The sequence below is a fragment of the Carcharhinus amblyrhynchos genome, chromosome 9, assembly GCF_965287045.1.
Source record: "Carcharhinus amblyrhynchos chromosome 9, sCarAmb.v2.hapA, whole genome shotgun sequence".
Classification (NCBI taxonomy): Eukaryota; Metazoa; Chordata; class Chondrichthyes; order Carcharhiniformes; family Carcharhinidae; genus Carcharhinus; species Carcharhinus amblyrhynchos.
Window position 1 is genome coordinate 37,172,320 of NC_137332.1, and position 25,204 is coordinate 37,197,523.

The following is a 25,204-nucleotide window of genomic DNA, read 5'->3' on the forward strand; positions in this document are numbered from 1 at the left end:
TTGTGTTTGTAAGGCAGGTAGAAAACCATTACCGTATCAACCATCTGAAGCTTGGTACGACAACATGGTACAATGATACACAGAATAGCTTTGCTGTCTTTTCTTCTACTTCTGCCATTCAGGGGGAAGGTACTGTTACGTGGTAAGGGATGTACTTTGGAGAACTATAAAACTTAAGAATACCACCTTGAGAAGACAAAATGAAATCAAGATATGTCCCTTCAGTGACTTCTGTGCAGTCCAATTCAATTAAATGAATACTAAAATGAATTTCACACAATATACAAGGAGTTAATCAATCTATTTTATTTGCATGTCATGAGGGAAAACCTTAAATAAGACTTCTTCGCCAGCTTGCTCACCACTGTTTGCAACCTATTCAGGTTGTGTTTTAATAAAATCTCACCGTCTTACAAACTTCAGACCAAAGGATTCTCTTTCGAAGTGCAAAATGCAAACAAGTGATTTCAACCAATTGAAAGATGCTGAACATTCAGCATCATTAAAATATAAAATGCCTTAGTTCACTGTATTTGCAAACTTGTGATTTTTCACTTTAATATAGTAAAACTTTGGAATAAGTTTCCTTGTTGGTACAGTCTTTATCCTAGTCCATGGTGTGCTATTAGCATTAGTTGGCTTCATTCTTTGATGCCTCATCAAAATTTTCAACAAGATCTGCAAAAACAAAAAAAATGCATGAGTTTAAAACATACCTAGTGTACTATTTATGAAACATTTTCACCCAGATTGAAAAGGTCAAGGCAGCAATGGTTAAATATACTAATAGAAAGATTAAAGCAGCTCCAAACACTGCAGCATCAATACACTGATGGCAGAATGGCTGATCATTGATTTGATGCCTCAACAACATAAAATTCCTGACTTCAGATCACCATTGTGCCAACACTGGGACAATTTTGTGTGCCACCTGGTAGCTTTCAGAACAGCCCGGACAAGCGATTAGTTTCCCCATAGAAGGCAATGGCACAGGTGGACCATACATTACAGAAGGCTCAGATGTAAAGTGAGTAGATGTTTGGCAAGAAACAACAAAGAGTTGAAAAAGAGGGCAACATAATCTTTAGAAACGTTTCAATGGAGAAAAGTCAAAAGTTGCAGCAGGACATAAATAGGATGCAGGCCTGGGCGGAGTGGCAGATGGACTTCAACGCAGATAAATGTGTAGTCGTCCATTTTGGCAGAACCAACGGGATGAACACTATCAAGGGCAGGAGTCTTAGTAGTGTTGAAGAGCAGAAGGATCTTGGGGTCCGGGTCCACAGGACTCTTAAATTGACCTCGCAGGTGGAGGATGTGGTCAAGAAGGCGTATGGTGTACTGGCCTTCATTAATCAAGGGATTGAGTTTAGGAATCAGGAGGTAATGCTGCAACTTTATAAGACCATAGTCAGGCCTCATTTGGAGTACTGTGCGCAGTTCTGGTTGCCTCAGTATAGGAAAGACGTAGAAGCTATTGAAAGGGTACAGAGGAGATTTACAAGGATGTTGCCTGGACTGGGAGGCATGCCTTATGAAGTTAGGTTGAGGGAGCTGGGACTCTTCTCCCTGGAGAGACGAAGGTTGAGAGGCGACCTGATAGAAGTTTATAAAATGTTGAGAGGAATAGATAGGGTGGATTCTCAGAGGCTATTTCCCCGGGTTGAAATGGTCGCTACGAGAGGACACAGATTTAAGGTGCGGGGAGGAAAGTACAGAAGTGATGTTAGGGGTAAGTTTTTCACTCAAAGGGTGGTGAGTGAATGGAATCGGCTGCCGTCAGTGGTGGTGGAGGCGAACTCGCTGGGGTCTTTTAAAAGAATTCTGGATGAGTATATGGGATTTAATGGGATTGGGGGTTATAGATAGGTCTATAGATTGGTAGGTGTTGATGTGATCGGCGCAACTCGTGGGCCGAAGGGCCTGTTTGTGCTGTAGTGTTCTATGTTCTATGTTAACCCAGAAGGACTCATCGCAGTTGGATGCAGAAAGGAAATCACCAGGATTAGACCAGTTTCTCAATGAACATTAAGCCAAAAAGGCAGAAATGGATTATTAATATTGCCAGTTATCAAATATTCAGGAATGGTAGAGGAAAAAAAAGCCTTGGAAATATTGAATAAGAATAATGTTATAGAATCCCTACAGTGCAGGAGACCATTCCGCCCATCGAGTCTGCACCAACCACAATTCCACCCAGGCCTTATTTTACAGTGACACCAAGTGAAAGGTCACTTCAGTTCAGGGATTTCCAATTGTGCATGCTTTCAGTGCACTCCATGAACATGCAGGTAATCATTAACAAAAACTTTTGTATTATAGTTCCAAATAGATTTACTAGATGCTTCTAGGAACAAATTTATGGCTTGAGTTGAGGAACTTGGGAGCAGTTGAGTTTTTAAAATTTCATATATAAGCTCCAAACAGCCAGAGAGAAACAGACTAACAAATTTCAAAGATGCGTAACAAAATTATTACCTTAATATACTGGGATAAACAGTAAAGGGAAGGGAAGAAAAAAATTTCTAGTACGCGCATAAGTAAACATTCCCAATCAATACATTTCCAGTCCAACTAGGAAGGAAGCAGTTTTGGATTTGGTCCTGGGAATTGAGGTGGGGCAAATGGAGTGTGTTACCATAGAAGAATATCTATCTATCAGTGACAAATAATTTAAATTAATTATGGAAAGAGACCAGAAAACATCAAGGGTAAAAATGTTCAGCTCAGTAAAAACTAATTTCAATATTTAAGAAGGGATCATAGAGGTTATTCAGGAGTAATGATGATTTAGCTTGGCAATAAAAATCCACTTGCAGCTCTTTCAACAAGACAACCTTTTCAGGGTTTTTAGTGATAACAAGTGAAAGGTCACTTCAGTTCAGGAGATTTCCAATTGTACATATTCTTAGTATACTCCACGGACATGCAGGTAATTATTAACAAAAAGTTTTGTATTTTTGCATTTAGCAGCGCAGGCAGCTGCTGTCAGTTTCATAACATAACATAACATAAGAAATAGGAGCAGGAGTAGGCCATCTAGCCCTTCGAGCCTGCCCCGCCATTCAATAAGATCATGGCTGATCTGTCGTGGCTCAGTTCCACATTCCCGCCCTCTCCCCATAACCCTTAATCCCCTCTATATCATGAGACAATTGTTGCACAAATCTCATGGGATCTGGGGTGAGGTAGCCAATTGGGTACAAAATTGGCTTGATGACAGAAGACAGAGGGTGGTTATAAAGGGTTGTTTTTCAAACTGGAGGCCTGTAACCAGTGGTGTGCCTCAGGGATTGGTGCTGGGTCCACTGTTATTTGTCATTTGTACTAATGATTTAAATGAGAATTTAGGAGGTATGGTTCGTAAGTTTAAAGTAAAAGCTTATTTATTAGTCACAAGTAGGCTTACATTCACACTGCTATGAAGTCATCGTGAAAATCCCCTAGTCGCCAAATTCAGGCACCCGTTCGGGTACACGGAGGGAGAATTTAGCATTTCCACCAAGATTGGTGGCGTAGTGGACAGTGAAGGTAGCTGAGATTGCAACAGGATCTTGATTAATTGAGCCAGTAGGCTGATGAATAGATGAAGTTTAATTTAGATAAATGCAAGGTGGTGCATTTTGGTAGATTGAACCAGAACAGGACTTACTCAGTTAATGGTAGGGTGTTGGGGAGTGCTGTAGAACAAAGATTTAGGAGTACAGGTTCATGGAGATTCATGAAAATGGAGTCACAGGTGGACAGAGTGGTGAAGAAGGCATTCGACATTCTTGATTTCATTGGTCAGGACATTGAATACAAGAGTTGGCATGTCTTGTTCAAATTGTACAAGGCACTGATAAGTCCATACTTGGAATACAGTGTACAGTTCTGGTCACCCTATTATAGAAAGGATATTAAACTAGAAAGAGTGCAGAAAAGATTTACTAGGATACTACCGGGACTTGATGGTTTGAGTTATAAGGAGGAGCTGGATAGACTGGCACTTTTTCCCTGGAGCGTGGGAGTCTGGGAGAGGTGATCTTATAGAGGTCTATAAAATAATGAGGAGCACAGATGAGGTAGATAGTCAACATCTTTTCCCAAAGGTAGAAGAACCTAAAACTAGAAGGCATAGGTTTACAGTAAGTGGGGTGATATAAAAGAGCCCAAAGGGCAATTTTTTCAGAGGGTGGTGAATGGAATTTAATGTTGGCAAGTGCGAGGTGGTCCACTTTGGTAGGAATAATGGTAGGAAGGATTATTACTTACGTGGCGAAAAACTGCAGCAGGCGACGGTGCAGAGGGACCTCAGGGTCCTTGTGCATGAGTTGCAAAAACCCAGCCTGCAGGTGCAGCAGGTGGTCAGGAAGGCGAATGGGATTGAATATAAAAGTAGGGAGGTCTTGCTGCGGCTGTATAGGGCATTGGTGAGGCCGCAGCTGGAGTACTGTGTGCAGTTTTGGTTGCCGTACTTACGCAAGGATATTTTGGCCTTGGAGGGAGTGCAGAGGAGGTTTACTAGGCTGATGCCGGAGTTGAGGGGGTTGAGCTATGAGAGGCTGAATAAATTAGGCTTGTACTCGTTAGAGTTTAGAAGAATGAGGGGAGATCTCATTGAGACGTATAAGATGATGAATGGGATGGATAGGATAGAGGTGGAGAGACTCTTCCCGCTCAGAAAGGACAGTAGGACTAGGGGGCACAGCCTCAAGATAAAGGGGGGGGCGGTTTAGAACGGAGTTGAGGAGGAACTTCTTCAAAGGGTGGTGAATCTCTGGAATTCTCTGCCCGTTGAAGTGGTGGAGGCTACCTCGCTAAATATTTTTAAGACGCAGGTTGATGGGTTTTTGATAAGAGAGGGGATTAAGGGTTATGGGGAGAGGGTGGGAATGTGGAACTGAGCCACGACAGATCAGCCATGATCTTATTGAATGGCGGGGCAGGCTCGAAGGGCTAGATGGCCTATTCCTGCTCCTATTTCTTATGTTCTTATGTGTCTGGAATGAGCTGTCAGAGGTAGTAGTAGAAGCAGGTACAATTTTGTAAGATTGATATAGATGGATAATGAGCCAAACACGGGCAACTGAGACTAGCTTAATGGTAAAAACTGGATCGCATGAACAAGTTGGCCAAAGGGCCTGTTTCTATGCCGTAAATGTCTATAACTCTATGCCCATTACAGCAGGGCTGGCAGTTTCATCATCATTGCAACTACAAAATTCTTAAGCCTCAGTTGGAACATTATGAACAATTCTGGGCGCCACACTTCAGGAAAGATAAAAGCAGTAGAGAAGGCGCATCAGAATATCACCAGTGATGAGAAAACTTCAGTTTTGAGGCGAGATTGGAAAAGGTGGGACTATTTTCCTTTGAACATAGGTTATATAAGGTGACCTGATGAGAGATTTTCAAGATGAAAGGTTTTGAAAGAATAGGAGAAAAAATTCATTCTGGCAATTGCAACAATAACCAGAAAAGTTAGAATCAAAATTACTGGAAAATGACCACGCACTTGAAGGTGAAGAACTTGCAGATTTGTAGACCAAAAAAACAGATCTGCCACTAAGCATGACTGCTCTCAGAGGCACAACAGGCCAAATAGCAACCTGCTGTGCCACAAGTTTCTGCAATTCTACTATGCCATTCTGCACCTGGAAGGCTGGAACAATATCATGGAAATGCAATCTTGATTAGCCATCAAGGAAAAATACAAAAATACCTGGAGTTGACCCCGAACATCACCACCAGCAAAATGGTGAAAGGCCAATTCAAAAATCAAACACTTTAACCTGTATATGCTCCACAAATACCATTCCTCGACATCAATCCAGACTGCCTGAAGCCACAAAAGTACTCTACTCCATATAGTCACAATCCCACAATTGATATCAACAATGACCATTACCACAGGGCTCTCTCAAATTTCCCCAAGCCTCAGCAAATCCAAGATTCAAGATGGAACAAGATGACCACCTGACTTAGTGGTACTTGAAGCTTGGATGTGGCATTGCGGTCTTTCTATAAATCTCATGTCATAACTCTGGAATGTGTACTGAAGTGATTTGAAAAGATGTGTGGGTTACGTTGATTGGCCATGGTAAACTGCCCCTTAGTGTCAGAGCAACCAGCAGGTGGGGTTACGGGGATAAGGCATGGGTTGGATTGTGGTCGGAGCAGACCCAATGAGCCAAATGGCCCCTTTCTGCACTAAAGGGATTCTATAAATGTTTAGGTGTATAATATTAATGATCTCATAACATAAAGGCATGTACTTGTAATCACACATTTTCCTTTATGAGAATATCCTAAACAAATTTTACAAGTTTACCTTAAATACAAATCTAGAATTATGCACTGTTTTTAAACTTCGAGAGAATGACAGAATTTCAGAGTGCCTAAACATTTTTTGATGTTCCAACATCCTCCAAAATCAGACAGCCACCAGCACATACAGAATGTGACAAACTGATCAGCTTTGACTTCTGTGGTCCTGTTGCTCAAGTACATAAATTTAGAGACACTGAATGTAATTGCTGTGCTGACAACAGATTTCTGGTCAATTAGAAACCAAAAGCCTGTTCAAGGCAAAAACTAATTCTCATTTACCTGGGACGTCATCATCTTCTTCATCAATGTCTTCAGCTTTGGGCGTTTTATTATCCAAAACTAGATTGAAGAGAAAATAAATTGTTTAGTTCACTACCAAAAGCTTCATTCGTAAAATTTAACATGCAAACAAAATGCTGCAATGTAGGTCTGACTGCCTCTGTAGATCATAAAACGTACTTCCATGTCTTTACAGTTAAAGTCTTGCATTACATACAGCATAAAGTCATTTCACAATTCAAGCTGATCAAAGAATCTACCCAGATTGTGACAAACATTCAAAATTAAATTGCAAGTTTACTGAGATAAAACAGAACAAGACCTGCCAACGAAGCAGTAACAACTCTAAACTAATAAGCTCACAAGTAGCCTAATTGCATTTATAAAAGAAAAATGCTTCAAAGATTTATCTGCAATATTTGTCCAATTTTTATACCTCAAGCAACATGAGAACAGATTGGATATTATATTGCTGTCTATAGGAGCTTGCTGTGCACAAACTGGTCACCATCTTTCCTCCATTACAACAGCAACTACATTCCAATAGTACTTCATTGGCTTTAAAGGGCTTTGAGACCTTGAGACTGTAATGAGAGCTACATCGAAGTAAGACTTTTGTTCTTTAAAAGCACACTAGTTACATAAGGAAGTACAGGCACAAAATCCGCTAATTAAATAACTAAGATAGCATTTAAAATTGAATGAGGGACAATTTAAAGGTCATTTAATTTACCTATAAATATAACTTTTTGGAAAAGGGAATCAGTTCTGATCTGATAAATGTGTTTTTAAGTTGGTTGTCCACACATACGTTTGTACTTTAATTAAGGATCACGGCAGCATTCCACAATCTCAGAATACAGCAGGAAACTTTTCATCTAATTTGGTTTGTTCTGTTACACAGATAACCCCACCTGTAACTTTTACATTTATGCACTTTCCATTTAAAATGCATTATGGATTTTACTTTAACTTTTTCAGGTTGGGCATAGGATGCCCTTGAAATCTGTTTTTAAAATGTCCACAATCTCTAACTTAATTCTTTGATCTATGAAACTTATTCACTGATACACCAAAAATGGAAACATATTTCCTCCATTAACAATTAAGAAGGGACACCCTGACCCTTTGTCTGTTCTAATAAAGAAAGCCCCAGTTCTACAGTCTATACTTTTAAAGTTTTTCACCCTTGGCATGGCATCTTTCATGTTATGTCAAAAAGCAAACAATACTCAAGTTTAATGACTCGTCTGAAAGACGGCATCATTGACAGCATTTAAGTCTCTAGAGTGGGGCTTGAAGCCATTATCTTACAATGAATACTACCATTGAACCAAAATTGATATATCTGAGCCTTCAGATCTCCAACCTCCTCCTTTCGAAGTTTTATCATTTAGTGTATTCTTTCCAAAATATACACCTCCACATATTTGTTGTCAAATCTATCTGCCCAATAGTCCTCTTCAGTATCTCATGTCCCCTTGCTTCTTTTGCCAATTAACTTAAATCTGTGACCTCTTGGATCTTGCAATAATGGGAACTTTTTTCCTATCTACTCTGCTCAGGCCTCATGATTTTAATATCTCTATCATCCCCATACTACATAATTTAGAAAGAGGCCCTTCAGCCCTTTGTGACCACACCAACCATCAAATACCTACCTATTTCAATTCCAGTATGTACATCATTTTTATCAATACTCATCTCCTCAAAAATTTCAGAATTGGCAGACATGACTTGCCTTGTACAATCCATTATCTTTAACCCATTAATAACATTATTCTATAACATGACCTCTATACATTTGCCAATCACCAAGTACTCCACATATACAGGCAACTTTCCAGTCTCTACATCCAAGGAAGTATGGCAGAATGCGATGAGACTTTTTATCCCTCTCAACTTTCAGCATTTTAGGATACTTGCCTCAGGGCCCAGTAAGACAATCATTTAGTTCATCCATCAAAAATCAGCCTAAATACACCCAGCTTTTAAAAAAAAAGTTTCAAAAGGTTTTCATTTTCATTGTCCCGCAATTAAGTGTTTTTGCCATGTGTCTTCATGTGATTGAACAGACAAATTCTTGGGCACATGGAACAGGAGATCCCATCAAGTAGTAGGATCTGGAGTGCAGGATTTACTTTTCCTTTCGTTCTGTCTCATCATTTAGACATTAAAATTCAAAAACATGATGCAGCTTGATGGACAAGTTCTTGCCGCTCTGAACAAGTGGTAGCAAGCTGCTCCTAGTCATTAATGTCATGTTGCCATACTTAAAGGAGAGCTTCAAAGTTACGCTGAAGCATCTTTTTCGTCCTCTCCAGAACATTGACCATTTGAGTTAAAAAAAAAGGACCTGACATGCAAGGTGGTTTTTGGACAGTGTCCAGTCCAAAGTCAATTCTCCATGTTTGTGGAATTGGATTTAAGGACATGGTGACAGTGGTTAACGCCGCTGCCTCACAACACCAGCGACCCGGGTTCATTCCCACCTTCGGTATCTGTGTGGAGTTTGTTTTCCCTGTGTCTGCATGGGTTTCCTCCAGGTGCTCTGGTTTCCTTCCATAGCCTGAAGATGTGCAGTTTGGTTGAATGGAGATGCTAAATTGCCCATTAGTGTCCCAATATATGCTCAACTTATTTCAGAATATCGACTTCAACATAAATGGGACGTGAATAATTTGGCTGATCAGATGTGGGTTGATAGGTTTGCTTTAGTAACACTCAAAGACAAGCCAAAACTCTTAAATGGAGAATTAAAGAGGCAGTGAGTGACTTACAAATTTGGTGCAGAGTAGACAATGCTGAAGTCACCTGCAAACTGTAGATCATATATGTTAATGGTGGCTAATCACTGCCAGGTAGATTGTAAATAGAAAGGGGGTTATCAGATAGCCTTGCTTGACCCAGTCCAGATTTTGAAGGCATGTTTCAGATCTCCCACTCAAGAGAGTTGCCGTTATATCATTGCGATGCATTTGTAGGTTTAAGTAAGTTTCTTGGACGTCCAAACCTTTGGAGCACAATCCACAGAGCCATGCAATTTATTGAGCTCTCATTTCCACATCACCATCTAAGAGTCAATGGTCATACTGATTAGGGTATAAAGGATTCTCCAAAGAATTTATTCTCCATTAGTTTAGATCTGTGGCCCCTTCTTTTACTTAAGGATAAAGTTACACACAGTATTATCTTCCCTTGACGCACGTCTGCCAATAACTGTTATTTCTTTTAAGCCACAGTTTTTTCTACCCAAGTTCCACCCATAATACAATTTGAGTTTAACAAAGGCTTCTATGAGATAATTTATGGAAGTATAGGCAAAAAGCTCCAGTTCAGGACCCCACTTCCTCAAAGTCCACACGCTTGGTCAGACAGAATCAATCTTCCATCCTGTGAAATCCATGCACTTAATTCTAGCAATCTAATTTTTCTTCACCATCGCAACCTACCTTCTCTTTTCTAACAATATTTTTGGTGGGTCTTTTGATTTCCTTTTATATTAGCTGTAGATTTATAATATCAGTGTTATTTTGTTCCTCTCTAGTCACTTAAAGAACTTTTGCTGCACTTTAATTCTGTGGAAAAGTATCCAGTCATTGTTTCCAAGATGTTTTTCCACTTTGATTCCTAAAAGCAAAATTCAGTACTACAACTTTTGCGTTTTGCCAGAAAACATATCCAGGAAACAATCTTGGACTCTAAAACGCTTTGGGACATCAAGAGATGGCAAAAGTGCTATATAAATGCAAGTCTCTATTTTAAACTTACAGTTGGTAGAGTTATCTAAAAACTTTAACTGAATCTTTGTCTTGTAACTCACTGCGATTCTTATTTACAGGCAGTACAATAGGCTGCAAAGTGAATCCTTTGCTTGTCAACATAAACGTTAATCAGCCTTGATCTACATGCCCATGTTCATATTTTCTTGGCTTGGAAAATCCACTACACATGTTCTGATGTGACAAAAAAAGGACTAAGATAAGTTTTAAAAAATATAACAATACAGGCACAATTATGTAAATCGCTCTTTGATGATCTTGTACATACCTTGTCGTGGCAACTGTTCAGCTAACTTTCTAAGACTTGTTAGACTGTCAGCTCCAAGCTGGCTGAGAATGCCTGGAAGCATTTCTGTGATTTGTTTTGTCTCAGCGTGGCCGGTAATAGCAAAAGTATTGGCAGATAACGAGGCCTGCACTTTAGGATTATTGAAGTGAATGACCTGACCATCATCTTTAATCATATTCACCTGTTTGGCACAAAACAGAAATAGTCACAAGCGTGCCATTCACCCAAAAGCAAAGTATTTTCATTAATAGTGTGAAATAGGAATTTCAAGTGTCCCTTAAGGAATCAGTTGAGCATAAATCCTGAAATTTTTCTCCTACCATTGTACAGGGTTGTTCAAGTTTTCAGCTGTTATTCCAAAAACATTGCTGTATGGTTTGTTTGTGACAGCAGCCTCCGCTACCAAAACCAACTGGCCATTCTTCATGCTCAAAATCAGGCCACAAGGGTTCATATTATGAATCATTAAGCAATAGAAACTTGCAACTTTATTTGCAACCAGGATCCAAGGGGCCCACTTTTCTTAACAGCAGTTACTGTACAACTGTCAGATTAGGAATCATGGCCTAGACCAATTTGTATTGCCCAATATGTTTTGATTAATGGTTTACTTAGCAAGACAAGATAGTGAACTATGGAGCTTTGTGGCACACCACATACTGTATTTACAATTTAGTAGAAGAGCTATTGCACATTCCTTAAGTTGTTGAACTGCTATGCATTTCTCTAAAGAAACTTGGGTAGCAAAAAAGAACACATGCTAGTTGCACTGTTCCACTATGCAAAATCTATGCTAGGAAGAAAACCCAATGTCAGCAAGACAACCACAATTGAATCATGTTATGTATACTGGACCCAAATTGGAAAAATAGTTTCTATTAACTAAACAGGGTCAGGAATGCACTTTAAATATTGTGCAGAAATTTTCACAAAATATTAAGTGAATAAATAATTAAGTGAAAAATGCAAAACACACCTCCTCAATTCCAGCAATATTATTAACTGCCAGTTTCTTCAGAGAGCTTTGCAATTTCTTGTCATCAGCTGTCGCTGTTCTGTGCACTACCTTCTTCTTTCTGCGAGCTGTGCCCTGACAAATTCCAATGATTACAAAATTAATCAGTCTAGCCAATATCTAGAAATTAATCAAAAGGTAAAACAAAGGTTTCTTTTGTTATTAGTTTAAATTTTGAAACTCCTAATCAAACCGACCCAAAAGATCTTTATGTAGAACCCCACCATTAATATCAGCAACATAAACATTTAGTTTTAAATATAATTTACCTGCATAATAACACAAGATTATATACATGTTTAGTGTAAAACTTCTTTGCAACTTGAAAACAATACATTATTTTACATGAACTTGGCAATAAAATGGCCCACAGCAGGCAAAACGTGCTTTATTTTAAAAGGTTCTTTGTTCCGTTGTTATAATTTTGTTTAGTTCAGTAGATGCACACAGACATTTTCCAATGTTGCTGTGGCCAAATCTAAATGGATAAAATTTCTCAAGGGAAGCAACTTAAAAATGGAGTATACCAGGCGGGCACAAGGCCATAGACCACAACTTTATTCCACCAGACTATTCTCATGTATTAATAATCTTGATCTGTTGATTAAACTCACTGCACAATTGTTTTAAACATTGACCGGTGGAATGAAGCCAAGTACAAACAATCCATCCACGCACAAAAGCTAACGCGTGGACTGTGAAAACTATAAGAACAGTCTTCAGTAACAAAGAGGCAAAATGTATTACTAGAAATAGGTTAACTGTATTACACACAAATTAGTAATTATGCTAAGCAATATTACAAAATATGGTATAAAAATGAACATTAACATTGCAAAGGTCATTATACATCCAGGTCATGTAATCCCACTTAATTTAGAAACAGTGGTATTTTGATACTTGCAGATTATTTGTAAACTGGCATATAACTGTTATCAACAGATCCTTTATCAAAAAGAGAAGGAATTGAGGTAAAGTAATAGTAGTGTTTGGTGATTTAAGAGATTTCAAAGTTGTCAAACAGAGCTTGGCTGCACTGTATTTTGCAATCCCAATCTTAGTTGAGAAGTCCAGGCGAATGTTTAAATTGAAAGGTTAAATCTATTCCTACAGATCCCTAATTGTCCCTTCAGAAAGGAATAACAAGGATGGAACATTTAAATTTAGCTTTACTTGCAGGTTGGGACGGAACACATAGTCAAGGTTCGTTCCCACATTTTCAAGCATGGTTACTGTGAAATAACTGGGCAAAAAAGATTTTAAAAATAAACAAAGCAAGAGTAAAAAAAATGCACATCACCACAAATAATAGTCAAATTTATGATCCATAATAGCTGTTGTCTTCTGTCATGTTAGAAATCAAGTACAACTTCTGAAAGGATCTCAGATTACAATGTACACATGCAGCACTGACACAAGATACACTTTGGTTTATGCAAGGTACAGAGTGCTCTTTGCTCCTGCATACAATGACCCAAGCTGGGGAACGGTTTCTGGCACTGGGTAGTCATCTTGTACTGTTTTGCAACAAAATAGCAATTCTTCCTGCCTAAACCAATTCAATTGCAGGGAATCAAAGCCAAGCCCAATACAGTCAGCTCACAGCACCTTCCAGCAATTACCACTGAACAGTCAGCAGGTCTGGGAACCTTAGATAATTTCTTACACTGAATCCTCCAGGTGAATAACAGTACATATTCACACCAAATAATACCAATCACTCACATTTCAATGTACCTGCCAAGTGAAGAATAATGTCCTTCACGTTGTCCACCTACTGAGCATTTACCTAATAAGCCATCAGGACCCAAATGCATAAGACAAGTCTTTTCCACAACCATTCTGTTAAGATTCTTCCTTTGTCAGCCAGAGACGTATGAAAAAGCTTGAAATTAAATGCTCAAGTAATATTTTAATAAGGACATGGTGACGTATACAACAACTTTGACGAGATCCAATTACACAGCTCAGTGTGACGTTCCTGTACCTTTAAAAAGTGTTTTTTAAAAATCACGTACTCTGCATAGTAAGCATATCTTTTCAGTGAGCTGAAAATCTGCTGTTGGTGGCTTTGACCAGAGTCTCCCTGGCATCCTGAGAAGCTGTTTTGACTTCACATTGTTCTGAGTGAATCCAAAGAACTGCAGGCTTCAACCAAAGGACTCAATTTCCAGTATCACGCGAGAATTAGTTTTTGTTAATGTGTTGAACATGTTTAAAGGGTTTTGTCTCTGGAAGATTTTGGTTTTGATTGGAATATGTTAGATATATTTGTTATACATTACATTATAGTAGTTGTTTTGGTTTCTTGTTTGTAATTGATGAAAGTTCTTGCGAATTTTCTTACTATAGATGTTAACTATATTCTTAAATAAACTTTGTTTGACAAAAACTCCCTAGTGGGTTGTGAATCATACCTGAAGTTAAACCCATCATGCTTATCCTAGCCAAATTCAAGACTCAAAACTTACGATTCAGGCGGACTCCATACAACACTTTGGTGTTTCTGATCTGAACCATAACATCAGTTACAGACAATGCCCTTTCCACAGGGACAAGTTGGTGTTTTATTTGCTATTCATCAGCTGAGGAACAAAACATATGTTCACTATGTAACAGCACTGGTCTCTCAGGTCAAGGTACCCATCGAAGTAACAAGAAATCTCCTTTCAAGTTGCCCATATAACATGGCTTAACCCAAAAGTCAGAATAACACTTCAGCATCAGTTTGAATTCATAGTGAGTATATACGTTATTCTGAAGCGGGCTATACTTAAATAAAAGGAAATTAATTCCTTCAAATCATCTCAATTCAAAAGGAAAAAAGACAGATGAAGACTCCCTTTGTTATTCTTGTTTAAAACATCGAAACTAGTAATTAACAAACTTCAAACCATTTTTTAAAATGATTCTCAGCATTGATATCAGCAACATAAACATTTCTTTTGTATACAGCTATATTATAACTGTCAGGATTTTGACATCACTGGCAAGACTGGCATTTGTTACCAATTCCTAGTTGCCAAGATGATGGATCATCTTCTCAAGCTGCTGTAGCCCATGTAGTTAATTTTTTTTTGCAAATGTCTGATATAACCCGGTCATCTTACAGGGCAGTTTATATCACAAAGCCTCCCATGCATCCCAAAGTTGATCATATGGAATGAATTGCTTTCAATTAAAGCACTCAATAGTGAATGCCACTGCCATTTTGCAAACAGCAATGAGGTAAGTGTAACTTTTTCCACTCTATTTTGTTGGTTGAGGGGAATAGGACATCTAGTATTTATTGGGGAACCAATATCTTGGGGGGAAAATTTGCAAAGGCTATGCAGGGGGGTTTAAACTGATTCAGAGGGGGGTGGGATCCTGAGTAGCGGGGGTGAAAGTGACGGGGGCATAGATGGGGACTGCAATGCACGGCATCGTGGGGGTGAAGCAGAGCAGGGTTTGAAATGCGTATACTTTAATGCGAGGAGTATTCGCAACAAAGTGGATGAACTTGCAGCGTGGATCAGTACCTGGGACTTTGATGTTGTGGCCATTTCAGAGACATGGATAGAGCAGGGTCAGGAATGGTTGTTGCAGGTTCTGGGGTTCAAATGCTTCAGTCGGAGCAGAGAAGGAGGTAGAAGGGGGGGAGGGGTAGCATTATTAGTCAAGGATTGTATCACCGTGTCAGAGAGGAAGTTTGATGAGGACTTGTCTGTTGAGGTAGTATGGGCTGAGATTAGGAATAGGAGAGGAGAGGTCACCCTGTTGGGAGTCTTTTATAGACCTCCTAAAAGTTCTAGAGAGGTTGAGGAAAGGATTGCGGAGACGATCCTGGATAGGAGTGAAAGTAATAGGGTAATTGTTATGGGGGACTTTAACTTTACTAATATTGATTGGAATTGCTATAGCTCTAGCTCATTAGAGGGGTCAGTTTTTGTACAAAGCGTGCAGGAAGGTTTTTTGACTCAGTATGTTGATAGGCCAACTAGAGGTGAGGCTATATTGGATTTGGTGCTGGGAAATGAGCCAGACCAGGTGCTAGACTTGGAAGTTGGTGATAGTGACCACAATTCGGTTACATTCACCTTAGTGATGGAAAGGGATAGGCATGAACCTCGGGTCAGTAGTTTTAGCTGGGGGAAGGGTAATTATGAGGCTATTAGGAGAGAATTAGGAAGCATAGGTTGGACTAGGAGACTACAGGGTCTTGGAACGTCCGAAATGTGGAGTTTTTTCAAGGAGCAGCTACTGCGAGTCCTTGATACGTATGTCCCTGTCAGGCAAGGAGGAATTGGTCGAGCTAGGGAACCGTGGTGCACTAAGAAAGTTGATTCGCTGGTTAAAAAGAAAAAGGAGGCTTATGTCCAGATGAGACTTGAGGGCTCAGGTAGTGCACTAGAAAGCTTTAGATTGGCTAGGAGGGAGTTAAAGAGTGAGTTAAGAAGGGCTAAAAGAGGACATGAGAAGACTTTGGCTGATAGGATTAAGGAGAATCCTAAGGCATTCTATAGATATGTTAAGAACAGAAGGTTGGTTAGGGCAAGATTAGGGCCAGTTAGAGACAGCAGTGGGAATTTATGTGTGGAGCCGGAAGAGATTGGACAGGCACTGAACCAATATTTCTCTTCGGTGTTCACGCAGGGGGACATAAATGTAGCTGTGGAGAACACTGGGTTACAGGGTTGTAAACTGGACAGTATTGCAGTTGATAAGGAGGATGTGCTAGATATTCTTGAGGGTTTGAAAACAGATAAGTCCCCTGGGCCGGACGGGATTTACCCTAGGATTCTCTGGGAGGCAAGAGAGGTGACTGCAGAGCCTCTGGCTCTGATCTTCAGGTCGTCGTTGGTCACAGGTATAGTGCCAGAAGATTGGAGGATAGCGAGTGTTGTCCCATTGTTTAAGAAGGGGAACAGAGACTTCCCCGGGAATTATAGACCGGTGAGTCTTACTTCTGTTGTGGGCAAGGTTTTAGAAAAAATTATTAGGGATAGGATTTATAGTTATTTGGAGAGTAATGAATTGATTGGAGATAGTCAGCACGGTTTTGTGGAGGGTAGGTCGTGCCTTACTAACCTTATTGAGTTTTTTGAGAAAGTGACCAAAGAGGTGGATGGGGGTAAGGCAGATGACGTGGTATATATGGACTTTAGTAAGGCGTTTGATAAGGTTCACCATGGAAGGCTTCTGCAGAAAATGCAGATGTATGGGATTGAGGGTGATTTAGGTAATTGGATCAGGAATTGGCTGGCGGATAGGAGACAGAGGGTGGTGGTTGATGGTAAGTATTCGTCATGGAGTTCAGTTACGAGTGGTGTGCCTCAGGGATCTGTTTTGGGGCCACTGCTGTTTGTAATTTTTATAAATGATCTGGATGAGGGTATAGTTGGGTGGATTAGTAAATTTGCTGATGACACCAAAGTCGGAGGTGTGGTAGATAGTGAGGAAGGGTGTCTTAGTTTACAGGGGGACTTGGACAAGTTGCAGAGCTGGGCCGAGAGGTGGCGGATGGAGTTTAATGTGGAAAAGTGTGAGGTAATTCACTTTGGCAGGAATAACAGATGTGTAGAGCATAGGGCTAACGGTAGGACTCTGAATAGTGTGGATGAACAGAGGGATCTAGGTGTATGTGTACATAGATCCCTGAAAGTTGGGAATCAAGTAGATAGAGTTGTTAGGAAGGCATACGGTGTCTTGGCGTTTATTAGTAGGGGGATTGAATTTAGGAGCCGCAACGTCATGTTGTAACTGTACAAGACTCTGGTGCGGCTGCACTTGGAGTATTGTGTGCAGTTCTGGTCCCCACATTATAGGAAGGATGTGGAGGCTTTGGAGAGGGTGCAGAGGAGGTTTACCAGGATGTTGCCTGGTATGGAGGGGAGGTCCTATGAGGAGAGACTGAGGGATTTGAGGTTGTTTTCGTTAGAAATAAGGCGGCTAAGAGGGGACCTTATTGAAACATATAAGATGATTAGAGGTTTAGATAGGGTGGACAGTGATAGCCTTTTTCCTCGGATGGAGAAAGCTAGCACGAGGGGGCATAGCTTTAAATTAAGGGGTGGTAGTTATAGGATGGATGTCAGGGGTAGGTTCTTTACCCAGAGGGTGGTGAGGGATTGGAATGCCCTGCCTGCTGCAGTTGTGGATGCGCCTAGTTTGGGGGCGTTTAAGAGATCCGTGGATAGGTTTATGGATGGAAAGGGTTTGGTTTAGGTTAGAGGGTCATTGCTTTTCAACTGGTCGGTGCAACATCGTGGGCTGAAGGGCCTGTTCTGCGCTGTAATGTTCTATGTTCTAGTACTCTGCAAAATACTGTAATGGAGTCTTGAACATCTTACCTAAAGGATTGCACCCACAATGACATTTACTTCCCTAGTCCTGCACAAGTTAAGTTTTTACGTTTAAGTTTATTTATTGTTGTCACAAGTAGGTTTACATTAACATGTCCTAAAATGGACTCTGAACCCACGACTTCCAATTAAGGGATTATGGAAAAACTCAAGGTGTAAAGCAATAAAAAGAAATCTGCAAAAAATTCCTTCAAGTCACACTCCATCTCAATATTGACATTTTACTGCTCAGGAAGATTTTACAATATTAGCTAAGACTCCAGTGTTGTTGTTGACAACTGTTGTCACCAGTTCCAAGGTAAGTTTTGGAGCCCTTATTTGAGGAAAGGCATTGGAGGCAGTTCAGAGGTGGTTCACTAGATTGATTCCAGAGATGAGGAGGTTTGTTGTATGAAGAGAGATTGAACAATTTAGGACTATACTCTCTGGAATTTAGAAGAATGAGGGGAGATTAAATTGCAGTACATAATAAAAGGTATGGATCAAGTCGACGTGGAGCAGATATTTCCTCTTGTGGGGCATTCTAGAATGAGAGATCATACTTTTCGAATAAGGAGTAACAAATTTAAAAGGGAGTTGAGAAGAAACTACTTCTCCCAAAGGGTTGTAAATGTGGAATTTGCTACCCCAAAGTGCAGTGGATGCTGGGACAGTGAGTAAATTTAAGGAGGAGTTAGACAGATTTTTAATTGGTAATGGATTGAAGGGTTTATGGGAAGAAGGCAGGAAAATGGGAATGAGGAGTATATCAGTCATGATTGCATGACAAGAGCAGATTCGATGGGCCAAATGGCTTAATTCTGTTCCTGCCGTTAGAACCTACGTCCATTTAATAATCTTTGCACACAGGCAAGAACTGGATGGAAAAATAAATCACATGCTTTAAGATGGTGTAGTACTACAGACAAATTAATACATTATTACACTACAATGAGCGACTACACTTCAAAAATACTTCACTGCACGTAAAAACACTTTAGGATGTCCTGAGGTCACGAAAGGTACTATATGAAAACAATGTCAGTGAAAATGAAAGATAGGCAATAAGTGATTTGTACCGTATTAAACAATTTTACTGCAATTAGACAAAGATCTCACCTTTCCACCTATTCGGACCTGAGCCTGTAGTTTAGCTAACTTTTCCTGATTCATAGCGTTTACTATGGAGGAAGAAAACAAAGGTGAGTTAAATAATCGATAATTACATTTATAGTTATTGATAGGTATGAAATGCAGTTTATTCCTGCAATTCAAAATCGAGTCCCTGCCCAAAATTTGTAAATGTTCAGCTTCACACAGTTCGAATGTCTGCACACTTAAGTTTAATCTTCTGGAAATATAAACAATTCTTAAATTTATTGATCGCATCTCTCTCACTTCAAAGGCATGTCTCAAACACCAAGTACAAATGGGTGGTGCAAATTAAAAACTTCAACTGCACTCGTGCCATTCCTGCAGATAAGAGACAGGAGCAACACAACCCACTGCGATTCGTAAAACTCACGATCCCTCCCCACTACTAAACGACCACATTTCTCCGAGGGGGCGCGGGTTTTAACGCACTTTCTTTCCCCTTCAATTCCTCCCCAAGAAGCCAGCATGCGGCCTAACGTCCCTGGCCTCCGAACAACAACCAGCCACTAAATTAGCACAAACAACCCGCTTTTAAAATCCCGGCTGCCAACTAGTTTTCTTAATTTTGTTCCAACGATACGAATCCGTCCCGCAGCAACGCTTTAAGTGGCCCGGACACGGATTTTCACCTCTACCTGATCAGACCGTCCGACGACTTACAGTCACGGCAAACTTTTCTCGCCCTCCTCCCCCCCCTTCCACTCTCACAAACCTTATTATGTTTGCCCGGACCCAAAGGAAACACGCGGTGAGCAAGATGGCGGATATGGAAAGAGATGGAGGTCGGGAGACAGGGCACGAGCCGTCATTGCGTCACCGTGCGCTGACGCACATGCGCTGCGTTCGTCATACGCACGAAGCGGGGAAGTGGAGGGAGGGGGAGCGTTTTGGAACCGACTTGAACTGGTGTGGCCAGAATCGAGTGGTGTCGGGCCGCTACGTGAAGAATGGAAGCCGCAGTTGGTTCACGAGTTCTATTGCGAGCTTCTCCTACTAATCCCCAGATAGACTCCTCTGAAAAAGTTGCAGAAAATTAATTACAATGAAGCAGACCGTTGAACACTCCACGGTGCTGTCAAGTGGACATGGAGATGCGGACGTTGGACTAGGGTCAACACAGTAAGAAGTCTCACAACACAAGGTTAAAGTCCAACAGGTTTATTTGGTAGCAAAAGCCACAAGCTTTTGGAGCGAAGGCCACCCCTTGAGTAGGAGTTCTGGTTGCAAAGAGGGCATATAAAGACACAAACTCAATTTACAAAATAATGGTTGGGATGCGAGTCTTTACAGGTAATCAAGTCTTAAAGGAACAGACAGTGTGAGTGGAGAGAGTGTGAAGCACAGGTCAAAGAGATGTCTGTTTTTTCCAGAGAGAACAATTAGTGAGATTTTGCAAGTCCAGGCAAGACAGCTGTGACATGACCCCAAGATCCTAGTTGAGGCTGTCCTCATGTGTACGGAACTTGGCTATCAGTCTCTGCTTAGCGACTCTGCGTTGTGTGTCGTGAAGGCTGCCTTTGAGAGTGCTTACCCGAAGATCAGAGGCTGAATGTCCATGAATGCTGAAGTGTTCCCATGTGACATCACTCTTGTATGGTGATTGTCGAGCGGTATCCATTCATCCGTTGTCATAGCGTCTGCACAGTCTTCCCAATGTATCATGCCTCAGGACATCCTTTCCTGCAGCGTATCAGGTAGACAGCATTGACCAAGTTGCAAGAGTATGTACCGTGTACCTGGTAGACGGTGTTCTCATGTGAGATGGTGGCATCTGTGTCGATGATCTGGCACGTCTTGCAGAGGTTGCTATGGCAGGGGATGCCATCATCTCACATGAGAACACCATCCACCAGGTACAAGGTACATACCCTTGCAACTCGGCCAGCGTTGTCGACATGCTATGCTGCAAGAAAGGATGTCCCGAGGCATGGTACATTGGGAGACCGTGCAAACGCTACGACAAGGATAAATGAACACCGCTTGACAATCACCAGGCAAGAGTACTGTCTTCCTGTTGGGGAAACTTCAGCGGTCACGGGCATTCGGCCTCTGATCTTCAGGTATTCGTTCTCCAAGGCAGCCTTCACGATACACGACAACGCAGAGTTGCTGAGCAGAGACTGATAGCCAAGTTCTGCATACGAGGACGGCCTCAACCGGGATCTTGGGTTCATGTCACACTATCTCTAACCCTCCACAACTTGCCTGGGCTTGCAAAATCTTACTAACTGTCCTGTCTGGAGACAATACACATCTCTTTAACCTGTGCTTAGTACACTCTCCACTCAAGTTGTCTATACCTTTAAGACTTGAGTACCTCTAAAGACTCGCATTCCAATCATTATTTTGTAAATTGTCTTTATGTGCCCTGTTTTGAATAGAACTTCCGCTTACCTGACAAAGGAGCAGCACTCCGAAACTTAGTAGCTTTTGCTACCAAATAAACCTGTTGGACTTTAACCTGGTGTTGTGAGACTTCTTATTGTGTTGGCAGGTGTCTGCAATGGAGGGCTCTCTGTTTAGGAGTCATCCTTTATTTCTCTGGGAAAACGGCCTGAAAAGTGTTTTAATGAGATTGCACTGTGCCATATTTTTAAAATCAATTTCACATTGTTGTTACTATTCTGAGTACAGCAATTTATCATGAATTCCTTACTTAATTTATTAATGACTTTTATATTTATTGTCCATCGGTTTAGATTTCCTCACACAAGGAACCAACTTTTTCTCCATCTGCTCTATAATTTTAAAGACTCCTTATCATTTGATTTCTCAGTCTTAGCCATTCCAGAGAAAAAAGCCTCAGCCTATTCATTTTTTACTGTGTACAGATAACAACCTCTCCTAGCCATTGTATGCTTATGAAAGTTGTGCAGCTCGTGGTAGGCTATAATAACTTTCAAAGAGCTGGACTGTAAGATATCAGAAGGACTCTCACCTATAGTGTAGTCAATAGCGATGACTACAAAAGCCTCATTCTTTCTGCATTATGTCATTGGTCAGAGTTAGAAGTCTGGCAACACCAGGTTTAAGTCCAACTGATTTATTTGATAGTAAGAGTTTACTATCAAAGAAATCGGTTGGACTTAAACCTGATGTTGTCAGACTTCTTACTGTGTTTACCCCAGTCCAACACTGGCACCTCCACAGCATTGGTCAGAGTTGCCAGGGCTAAAGACTGTAGACCTGTTCTAGAAGCTGTAAAGTTAAATAATCCTACCTCTGGAGTCTAGAAGAATGAGAGGTGATCTCATTGAAACGTACAAGAATTTGAAGGGGCATTATAGGGTGGACTTTGTGTCCACCAATTGTTTTCGTTGGTCAAGGAATCTAAAACATGAGGGCACAGTCCCAGGATAAGACTCATTTAGGACTGATGTGAAAAATATTTTCACACGAAGGGTTGTGACTCTTTGGAATTCTCTACCACAGAGGGTTGTGGATGTTCCATTGTTGAATACATTCAAGCTGGGATATTTTTGGTGTGTCAGGGAACTAAGAGAAATGGAGAGTGGGTGGGAAAATAGAGGTAAAGCCCAAAATCAGCCATGATTGTTTTGAATGAAGGAACAGGATGAATGGCCATTGGTCGAACTCTGCTCAATTTTTATAATAAATTGTTTCACCTGCTGCTTTAATTGTTCCTTCTATATAGTTTAACTTAAATGCAATTTGTAGGTCAGTCATTTTAAAAATTCATTTTTAGGATATATACCAGCAAGACTAGTATTCATTCCCCATCTCTAGCTGTCATTGAGCAGAACATATGGCATTCCTTCTTGAATTTCTGAAGTCCACCTGGAGAAGCTATTCCCATGATCTTGCTAGAGAGGGAGTACGGTTTATGTTGGAGGAGAATTTTGAGTTAATGGTGTTCCCATCTCCTTGTTTCATTTGTCCTTAGTGATGGAGATTCATTGGTTAACGAGGTGTTGTTAAAAATGTGGAGAATTGCTGAGGTGCATCATCTAGATAATGTCCAGTATAGCCATGATGTCGGAGTCAGCGAACATCGGTGGATTGTTTGCCAATCAAGCAGAGAGCTTTGTCTGTTACGATGTTGAATTTTTTTCCCGTGTTGCTGGAGATGACCACAACCATAACACAAAAACAGAAAATGTTGGAAAGTCTCAGTAGGTTTGACAGCATCTGTGGGGAGAGAATAGAGCCAACCTTTGGAGTCTAGATGACCCATCTTCAAAGCTGAGAGCAAAGAGAATAAGCAGAGATTTATACTGTTGGGGTTGGGGGGGGTGGTGTTGGTTTGGAGAAAGGGAATGTAAATGAGGATACAGAAGGCTGAGAAGGTGCTAAGAGTGTCCATTAAGTGATCAGAATGCGAGAATGGCAGAACAGAAGTTCAGATTGTTAAAGGACTGCCTAAGGAACGTAGCAGTTGCACTGAAAGCGGGAGGGGAGTCGGAAAGGAGGAGAGCTGAAATGGAGCAGTGGAAAAATAGAAAGAAAGATGATAAAATGGATGAATGAGATGAAATCTCCACCTCACTCACCCCATTTCCATTTATTCTATTTCATTTCATCTCAGTCATTTACTTTATCATCCTTCTTTCTCACTTCTATTTTTCCACCACTCCATTCCCCAAACCCCTTGTCCCACCTCCTTCAGTGCAAAGATGTGCTGGTTTGACTGATCGATCAATGCACAGTGTTATTAGGGTGGGGGAGTGGACCTAGTTAGAATGCTCTTTTGGAGGGTTGGTGCAGATACAATGGGCCGAATGGCCTTCTGCAATATAGGGTTTCTAAAGTTTCTATAAGGCCACAGCTCTGTCCTGAATTTTCTTTGTGTTTTTCAACAGCAGGTGTGCAGAATTACTGAATTCAAGCTTTATTTCAAAAGGTTTTTAAAGATCTGTTATGATGTGTTCCTCAAAGTCTGATAGTTATTTTTAGTGACTTATAATTCAACAATTGAAGGGCCATCTTTTCATATGTAGCAAAATCAATGCAATTTTCATGTGCAATTAGTTTTATTTTGTCAAAATTCTAAATTGTCTATCCTGGTAGCAATGCTGCTAATTTAGAAGTATAAAATATTAGGTATAATCTAATTTTTCACATATTAAAGATGTTACATTTTTGTGCTACCTTCAATATTTTGTCTCCTTGTCTTCTCTAGTGTATTGTTAAATGTTTTCAGCCTGGAGTCCCACGATTCAGCCATTGCCAGTTTTGTAACTGTCTGTAACTGATTACAAGCATGTGTATTGGGAGGTGCTTGACTAAATTATTCAAACTGTTGTAATAGTCTCGCATATCACAAATAATCAATAGAACTGATAGATTAGCAACCACAATGGAAATATCAGTTACAATGCAACATCATTTCTTCACACTTAAACTGTAATTTAAAGTTGCAATAGCTATAATGAACAATTGTATAAAACAATTCAAAAAAATACTAGCAAGGTTCATAGTTATGAGGTTAGAAAGGTCATACTTTGATTCACAGTGAAATGAAAATTAGAATTTCGGCGCATTTTGACTAGCTTTAATTTTATAGAGAAAGCTAAGTTGGTGAAATACATTTTTAGAGGAACTAGTAAACTTCAGGCAAACTCTTATGGTATCTGTGCTAGCTTGGCTACATTCATCGAAGGGATTATGACCGTATACCTCAAGGTCTTCTGCATGGTGAACTGGCATTGGGTCATGAATCCCTCGGCATCCATATCTCCACTACAAAAACACCTTCAAGTGAGATGAAAATGACAGATATTGACACTGACAGCTGGGAGACAGTTGCTGACAGATGTTACCTCTGGAGGCTGACTGTTTGGATGGACATTGGAAGCAGTGAGCTGGAACTAAGAGCTCAGCTGGCTGGGAAGCAGGCTGAAAGAAATCAGAGACCAATGAACTGTGCAACATTTCAGCCTACTGTTTCCTGCTGCAACAAATAATAGCATTCAAGAGTAGGGCTCTGAGCATCAGGTGATGCTTAACACAGAACTGACCATCATGCTGCAAACTATTGTTTCACAAGATGGAAAGATGCCACCACAGTAGGAGAAAAAATAGTTATGTA

General features: G+C 40.4%; 1 protein-coding gene across 2 annotated transcripts; it reads right to left on the reverse strand.

Annotated features, from left to right (window-relative positions):
• Positions 1-290: 290 nt before the first annotated feature.
• Positions 291-19,983, reverse strand: btf3l4 (basic transcription factor 3-like 4). Of its 2 annotated transcripts, none has more exons than XM_080195468.1 (6): positions 19,868-19,983; positions 19,120-19,181; positions 11,639-11,752; positions 10,642-10,843; positions 6,592-6,651; positions 291-678 (listed from the first exon to the last, which is right to left on the reverse strand). In XM_080195468.1, the coding sequence occupies exons 2-6, from the start codon at positions 19,171-19,173 to the stop codon at positions 632-634; spliced, it is 477 nt and encodes a 158-aa protein (XP_080051594.1). In that variant the 5' UTR covers positions 19,174-19,181; positions 19,868-19,983; the 3' UTR covers positions 291-631. The 2 variants fall into 2 exon arrangements, with proteins under 2 accessions (XP_080051594.1, XP_080051595.1); XM_080195469.1 differs by having other exon boundaries at positions 19,791-19,882.
• Between the last annotated feature and the right edge of the window lie 5,221 nt (positions 19,984-25,204).

Coding starts and splice junctions, on each gene's coding strand:
- btf3l4 (XM_080195468.1), bottom strand. CDS start 19,173: ATGAATCAGGAAAAGTTAGCTAAACTACAGGCTCAGGTCCGAATAGGT. Junction 10,844..11,638: donor ATATTGCTGGAATTGAGGAG/GTGTGTTTTGCA, acceptor TGTGCCAAACAG/GTGAATATGATTAAAGATGA. Junction 679..6,591: donor AGAAGATGATGACGTCCCAG/GTAAATGAGAAT, acceptor TTGTTTTTGCAG/ATCTTGTTGAAAATTTTGAT.